The sequence below is a fragment of the Austrofundulus limnaeus genome, unplaced genomic scaffold (genome assembly GCF_001266775.1).
Source record: "Austrofundulus limnaeus strain Quisiro unplaced genomic scaffold, Austrofundulus_limnaeus-1.0 Scaffold86, whole genome shotgun sequence".
In the NCBI taxonomy this organism is placed as follows: domain Eukaryota; kingdom Metazoa; phylum Chordata; class Actinopteri; order Cyprinodontiformes; family Rivulidae; genus Austrofundulus; species Austrofundulus limnaeus.
In genome coordinates this window covers 1,468,516-1,477,187 of record NW_013952488.1, presented here as the reverse complement: position 1 = coordinate 1,477,187, position 8,672 = coordinate 1,468,516, and the positions used below count along the sequence as shown (strand labels likewise).

General features: G+C 35.9%; 1 protein-coding gene across 1 annotated transcript in view; it reads right to left on the bottom strand.

The window, feature by feature from the left end:
* Positions 1-8,672, bottom strand: part of nbas (NBAS subunit of NRZ tethering complex) — a gene marked incomplete in the record, with an annotated part of 224,076 nt that overhangs the window by 214,154 nt on the left and 1,250 nt on the right. Inside the window, 4 exon segments of the mRNA XM_014011983.1 lie at positions 4,255-4,298; positions 5,977-6,024; positions 6,927-7,004; positions 7,807-7,843. Of these exon segments, the coding sequence (XP_013867437.1) occupies positions 4,255-4,298; positions 5,977-6,024; positions 6,927-7,004; positions 7,807-7,843 (207 nt within the window).

Genomic DNA, 8,672 nt, shown 5'->3' with positions numbered 1-8,672 from the left:
CAAAGAAACAGAAAGTGTATGTTTGCTGAATAATGCAGTACGAAGCAGAAATTATCACAAAAAGGTGAATTTAGCTGGAAAAAAATGCTTAAGTTAGCTGAAACGTTGATAAAAACACAGAAAAAAGCTSAAATTAGCAGAAAGCAGCCTAAGCCAAAAAAAAATTATAATTAGAAAGAAGGTCAAAAAAGTTTAAATTAGCAGAAGAATAGCAGAAAAGGTCAKGATGATAGCTAAAAAGAAGAAAAAAAGCAGAATCAACTAAAAAGAATACTAAGGAGGATTAAATTAACACAATCTAAAGTAAAGCAGAACCAGAACAAAAGGTAAAAAGTAAAGATCTATTAAAATTTTGAAGGAGTTTAAGAATGTTGAAGATGGCTCCATTCATTTTYAATGAGGAAAAGAAAACTGGCAGAAAAAGCAAAATACGTCAAAACGTATAAATTCCTGAAATACCAAAAGTCATTGCCTAAATGTTCTGAAGGTGCTGAACATTTTCATATACAAAAATTATTGAAACGTTATATAAGCATTCATACAAATATACAAATGTTACAGCAGTTATTACCAAAGCAAGTTTATGCACCAATAATTCTTCAAAACAAAGCCTTTTAGCTTCCACCTTTTATGCCAAAGATATAATATGATAAGATGATGATTAGGTTTGGATGATATCATGATTAGTTGTGGCATTTAGCCTATAATAATTAACAGATGACAATTGTACTTGCATATAACCTGTGTTTTAATTGTTGATAGTTTTTCTGACAACTAATTGCACACGATGCAATTTTGCCCAACCCTAATGGTGATGTAAATTTATGTAAATATATGTGAGATAGTGTTCACAGAAGCAGCAGTAAAATATTCAAGGTTGTGGTTGTCATAGTCCCAGTTGGACTAGCTSTTAGCTCATCAGTCCAGTCAGAATTAAATKGTCTCTTCAAACTGAAATCATTCGTAGAGCTATCTGCAACAGGTAAAAAATTGATTGTTCACAACCTTTCCACAGGATCGCACTTCATAAGACTCAAATTGCCCCTTTAAATTTTTTTTTTCTCATTTCACCCACAGTGGCTCACTTGCTATCTGATCTCCCATTATGAATCATAGACAGTAAGTTGTTTCGCAGCTCAGAGGGCTCCATTTCCACATAGATGGCTTTTTTGGGGAGCTAGAAAATTAGATGTTTCAGTCTTTCCCCCCGTTCTTGCAGATACCGGAGGAGGAAGTTTGGAAGAATCACACCCAATGACCCAACAGAAACCGCCTTGCAGAAGCATTTATCAGATCTCAACACATGAATTATGCACAGGAGGGGGGGAGGGGAGGGGGGGACAACTGTACTGTAACAGAGGCAGTAGGGGGGGGGAAGGTGGGGAGGGGGCGGGTTCAGAGTGATACATAGGTGTAGATGAACACACAGAGGAACATACGCACCCACGCACCCTCATCCATTAAAAGAAGAATGCCATTAAAGGCAGGATCACAGTGAAATCCATTAGGACAAATCTCCGTGAAATGAAATGAAGTATGAGAAAAATGAAAAAGAGAAATGAAATGGAAAAAGAAAAGAAAAAAAGGAGGGAGGGAAGCTATGGTGTACACAGGCCCAGGGGCTACCGTTATCCATGCTATGAACCATTAAGAACAACGGCTCACAATGATAGCTTGCCAGAGCAGAACCAATACAGAGGCCAAGACTGAAGGGATGAGAGAAAGAGAGGACAAAAGATATCAAAAAAATACACTGAAATCAAAAAATAAATAAAAGAAGACACGGAGTACGGAAACAAGTTGGCAAAAAACAGAAAAGCTTTCATTGTGCAACCGTTCCAAAGCACCTGCTGTGTTCCTTTCAGATGAAAGTTTTGAGTCAGACACACACATAAAACTATTATGGGCTAAACTTCATGAAACCTGTTAGAGAGGTCAGCCATGAGCAAAGGAACTGAAAAATGCTCTAACTACTTCCCCTCTTGTTTCTGCTCTGTTTTGGGGTACAATTATTGTTATATAAATGTGTCAAAAATAAGTAATCAAAAATCCATCCATTAAAAATAATCAGTTTGTAATACAGTAGAAAACATGTTTTCTTACAGACACTGTAAAGACAACCTCCTTTTGTAACCATCAGACATGAAATACTGTTTTAGGTCAATTAGGATTCCCACAGTTATTCAATTTGCTAATGACAGTGTTAACATAAAAGCAGTATTTAACTGTACGTAGGCTTTTTTGACGGGATAACCTATTTAATATGTATYCGTAACAGTTTTGGTGAACGTTGCTACAACCTGGGCAAGGCCATAGGCAGCAAAGGCAAACTCTAAGGGCACCGACTATCTAARGGGAATCCACAAATKGGGGGGACGAAAAAAGGTAATTCATAACTTTTTATCAGAGTATAGTTGAAWTAGTCTGTAGACTAATCACTGKTTACTCAAGTTTATGAAGGTAACTTATCGTGCTTTGTTACTACATGAGGTGTTATATGGTGCAGAGGATGTTTCGTGATAAAARTATCATATGATGCTGTCAAAACAGAGTACTGGTGCTCATTGTGTAAATAGAAAACAAAATAAGGATAATGGGAGCTTCAGTTATGATCTCAGATAAAGTTCAGGTTAAAGTCTGGTTTTCAGTGCGCTACCTTCCTAAAATACTGATTATATGTTGTTTTATTAAACACAAGAATTTAATAAAATGCTCTTCAAATGGCTGGAAAATGCAGTTTTGAGTTGATCTTACCAGGAGTAATTTTCTTCTATTGTTAACTACTTTAATTGGACAATCTTAAAAGAAAAATATTAATATGAAAGTTAAAACTATTTAATTTGGTAAGTAAATGTATGTAAATTGGCAGAGAGATTTAGAAAATTGCACAAGAGGCCCCATGTAAAATCTTGCCTTGGGCCGGCTCTGATTTTGCGTGTTACTTATAATTAGGGGTGGTCCGATACCAGCATCAAGTACTCATACTCGTACTCGTAAAAGCCGGCCGATACTCTTAACCGATACCGCTTTTGTCCCCYCCTGTGCTGCGCTGCAGCACAAAGGGTAAACAACAATCCATACCAGGGGGTGGCGCTAATGCACTGACACGTTATTTCCGACCGCACCCCCGAATAACAGAAGAAGAACGATTAGAAGAAGAAGTAACATATCGGCAGTTTGGAGATTAAGATCGGCACGGAGGACACCAAACAAGCAGACTGTCTGCTGTGCTCTGCTAARCTGTCAAGAGGAGGAGCGAAAGTTGGATGTTTTAACAGCAGCAATTTGATTAAACATTTGAGGACAAGACATGACAAAGAATTCAAAGAGTTTGCTGCTGCTAGCAGTAGCCTTCATAAACAGCACTGTATGCAGCAGTTGTTGCAGTAATTTCAATGCTATTTTTTCTTTCTTGTAGAACAAACTAAGACATAAGCAGAATATGGAAGGAACTTTGTTGTAAAAGCATTTTATTTTTCCCTCTGGTTCTTCTGAGATTTTGTTTTAGTTGTTCCTTTTAAGTTTGAACTGAAATTTACTGCACTTTATTACCATTAGTCATTTTTTAACAGTTTAAGACTGAAGCAGAGTAAACTTCTATAGATGTGCTGCTAAAATTTACGTTATAGTTTACATTTTCATTTAAATTTGGTAGTTGCATGTTGAAGAAAATGTATAAAAAATAACTTATTTTGTTTTTTAATGTATGCAACAGCATTTGTTTTGCAGTATTTATATTGTTAATACATTCAGAGGGAGTGTGGCCTTATAAAAATGAGCCCTGTTTGAATTAAATAAATGGTTTCAAAAGTTATGGTGTGATAAATATACCAACTTATGTACTTGTCAGAGTTTGCACTACCTTTTTATTGTCAAACATAATATTTACCCAGCAACTTTTGCATGATAATTGCATTTCATTTTCATTCTGTTTAATATTCAACAAGTTGAACAGATAATCCACACGAACCCTGCTTCTTGGTATCGGTATCGGTGAGTACCTAAACTGAAGTACTCAAACTTGTACTCAGTCTTGAAAAAAATGGTATCGGGACACCCCTACTTATAATAATATAAAATTTTACCAAAATCTTATTTTCATCATAATCTTGTTATGTAGGATTATTTTTGAGCGTTGGAATGAAAGCAGTAAAGGTATGCCAAAAATACAACTTATGAATCTTGAATTTTTTAGCTATATTTATTATATATTACAATGGTAACGATAAAATAAGAGTAGAGGTTTTTTTTTACCTTGACATTTCACAATGACTGAGCCAAAGTCATCTCTCACAGACCTGAGGAGAAAATACATTCACATATTAAAAAAACAAAGAAACAAGGACATGAATACACTTATCCTTACATGACCTGGAATAAAGTGAGTTACGACGGCCACTGATACCCTCCACGCTAACATATCTTAATAGATCCAATAGATGAAAGGAGAGTGAGCAACATTCACACAAACTTTAAAAGGTCACACACTGAAAACTTATCACCTACACAACTCATCTAATGTCACTAAGAAATGTTGGAAAACTCCGAGTATCTGACGGTGACTAAAAGGAACCGAGCTAAGCCCTAAGAATCAAGCAGAGACCCAACTGAGGTCAAACATGGCTCTGACCTCTAAATACAGCAGGAGCATGCCCAGGTTGTACACATCGATCCAATTCAAATTACACAAAAGGTCAAGAGGAGCAAAAACTTCAAAACCAAAATGAATGAGACTCCTGATAGCCTCCGGAGATATTAATACTCTATATATACCCAGTTCAGCTGTATTGATTTTAATATTGATTCGGCTCAATTGATGTGTTGCATTGTGTCAACAGAGCTCATCACTAAAGGGGATTTTTTTTTCTTTTGGTTTCAAGGGGAAATTACACGCACTGGTTGTTTTTTTCTTTATCACACACATAAAAAATGACTCCAGTTAGCATTTGATTTTTCCTTTCAATAACCTGAACAGGTGCAATAAAAGTGTAATGAACTGATTCAAATGTTCTGAGTGATTCTGTTGGGGGGGATTATGTATTTTCCAAGCACACAGTTCAATTCTGTAGCACAGTGAGTAACTATGTTACCTTCAATCGTTGTGAAAATGCTGTATATATCAAAAATTAATTGGACTTTGCCTATATAAATGCCATGAAATTGGCCTCTGTCTCTTTTTAAGAACCTACTACCATTTCAGACACTCCCACTTCAGGACATCTTCACAGCATTTCATGCCGTTTACAACCTTTCACAGGAGCATAGCTTTTTGTTGTAAAAAAATTTAAAAGAAGTAACATTATATAATATTGGTTTTGGAAAAGAGCAACTCAGGATACAGTTGAGCCTAGAATCCACATTGGATGCGGAACGTACATTTTCTGAAGAACAGGAGTGAGTACAGATGCTCTTACAAGATGTTTCAGCTTGGTAATATATCTCCCAGTCATACTCTCATTCATATACGTCAATGTTAAGCTACTTTTTTTTTTCAAAGAAACTAAGCGTCTATATCGTTATAAAGCTATGTTTTTCAATGAACATCCACCTTTTTTAAGATATGTTTTGCTAGTCTGGTGGAAATCTGTGAGGCAGGAGCTTGGCTGGGAACTGAGCTCCAGGGAGGAGCTTTGGGTAAATAGGCGGTGCTTTGTATCAAATGGCTACCACAGGAGATTCAAAGATTTCTCAAATATGCATGAATGAGTCAAAGCAACACTCTGGGTATGTTTTTGATGAGGGCATGACATTATAACATGATATAAAGCTCAAAAATGTTGACTCGGCATAATACCCCCCACCCACACAACACCCTCTAAAACTGTGCTCTGCTTTAACACAGTGGTTCCGTTTGGCTCAGATGTGAGCTGAAACTGGAAGTGTTCTTACAAGAAATGTGATAAATCACCTCATTAATTAAAAAGGCCCCATCAGTTTCACACACTGCCTCAAAAGCCAGGACAGTTCCGTAATTACCTAATTTCCACATATTGGTCTTGAACCACTGCCAGCAGTTTGCCGTTACTGTGGAGGAAAACAAAGAGAACAGTCAGGAATAAGGAGGAGGAAGAAAAAACAAATGACAGCAGGAGGACAGGGAGGTTAATGCAAAGGGGTGCACAGATGTCATTATCACCCCATCCCAAAAGTGATCATTTTTATGCTTGTTTCTGTCTACAAATGTTCAGCTTTTGAAGTCGGACCAATTTAGGATTGCCGCCACAGCTAATCGGCATTAACAAACACAAAAATTACTACAACAGTCAAATTTACCGRTACGAAGTTAAAGTTTCACATGGAAGTAAGTGAGAGTCGTCCTTAACAATCTGAGCACAATCTTGCCTTGCAAGATCTTACATAACTGAATGAATCAACATGTTATTTTCTAGGTTTGACTCGAAAAGTTATAACTCTGTCCCTTTCATCAGAATACGAGCTTAGTTTAAAACTCTGGCACAAAAGGTGGCGGGCGACATGAATTACTTTAAAAGTTTACATTAAATGTTRCATGAAATGAAAACGAGATGAAAAAAAAACTGATTGATGATGGAAAAATTGCAAAAAGATGACGGATTCCCTGGAAAACACAAAGAACAAAAACGTCTTTAAAGCAAGACAACAGAGCAAAGGGAGGCTCTGAGGAAATTACCAGAAGGAGAAAGATGTAAGAGCAGATCGAATTAACAGCTGCATCCAGCATCATTTGATCCTGCTTTGGTTGAATTAACACCAGAAGATAGAAATATGGCTTTTCTGCTTGGTTTGTCAGTTAAAACAAAGATAAATGATTGGATGAGACTCAACAAGGGGAAAGAGGAAGAGGGTTTGTATATGTCAGCAACAAAGCAGCCAAGTTCAGGTCTTAATTAAACAGAACGCGCGCGTGTGTGTTTGTTTGTTTGTTTGTTTGTTTGTKTKTGTTGTACCTTGAAAGAACCAACTGCCAGCTGATCTGCTTGTTTGCCAGCCGAACGAGACCAAGAGGCAGAGACGAGCTGGAGGGGCTGAGGCACACGAGAACACATTTTAAAAATAGACACGTTAAAAATAATAATAAACTGAAAGCTGAAGCAGACGGAACACAGATTTAAAGAAAAGGGACAAAACTAATGTTCTGTCACTTTTTGATTATTTGGATCATATCAAAAGGAGTTTTAACAAGTTGTTAGGGTTTATAAAGCCTAAAAATAACAATAAAATTGAACAATAAATGCTTGAGTAACACATTTAGTTTTATTATAAAGCTTTATATATAAAAAATATATATTTAAAGTACACACTGGTTCATGGCCCACTTCAACATAATCAATTGAATCAATGAACAAAGCTTTATTTGTCATTTAGCTCAAGTACAACACAATTGCTTCACAAAATTGCTCCAATTAATCACTTCAGGATAATTCTGTTTATTTATATAGTGCCRATTCACAACAAGTCATATCAGGGCAATGTACAAAAGCCAGCAGATTGCATTGAATCATCACTTCATCTCAGTCTCGCATCCTGAGCAGCACATTGGTGAAAGTGGGAAAGAAAAACTCCCTTTTAACATTCTAGAGTATCCATTAGTTTTATAATTTATTGCTTCTCAGATTAGGTTTCCCTAAATGTTTCTGGCAGGGTTAAGAAAGAAAGCAATGCTGTATGACATATACAGCTACTATTGATTATAGTATCAGCAGGGTACTAAACATTTGTTTATTTTTTATTTTTTACTTTACAAACAAAAACACATTTAGAAATAAAAAGTCACATGCAAGTTCACCCAGATATCTATATATGTGTTAGCAAAACAAAGAAACTTACCTATACCACAAATTGTGAAGGAGTAATCGGAATGGACCTGTGGAAAATTAATAAAGTAAGAGTAATTATGGCTATTTGGAGTCATATTCATTCATTATCTAAGAAAACAACCACTTTTCAGGTCGTAAAACTCCTACAAGTTTCCCAAACCTCTTGTTTTTTTATTGCTGGACACTAACTTAGATTTATTTTTGTTGCTGACTGTATTTGAATTGAAGCCACTTTCACATAACCTGTAATTAAAATAAAATCTTATTTTGCTCGATAAACTGTCTGCAAAGATAAGTATTGAGCTAGACTTCATTTTACAAGATGTTGACAAACTCTCAACACAAAACAAGAAAGTTCAGTCATTCTAGCTAATAAACTGTCGTTCCTGCAGAACTGCTGTTCAATGCATTTTATACAAGGTGCTGTTGTGAATGTGACATATCTGGTGTACACAAGTACTGAAATAATACAAAAAAAACATCAAAAACGACAGCATTAGTTTATTTAAATTGTAACATTAGCTTAGTTTAATATGTACCATAGATCTTTTTACAGATGTGTATAATCGGGCACTTTGTGCACAAATCTGCATATTCAGCTATTTTGGTCCTTTCCAGCTGCTTTTTTGTTGGCTTCTATATACAAACATTTACCAAATAATTTTGTTTGCATTTTACAAAATGTCCAGATATTACCAGATGTGGGAATGACTTCAGAAACATAAGTAGATTTGAGGACTGTCTAGAAGAAGCGGAAACAGGCAGGAATAGAATGCTGCATTCACACGGTACAAGTTGGATGTAGGGCTGCCACGATTAGTCGATGACTAATCGATTATTAAAATAATAGATGACTAATTTAATAATCGATTAATC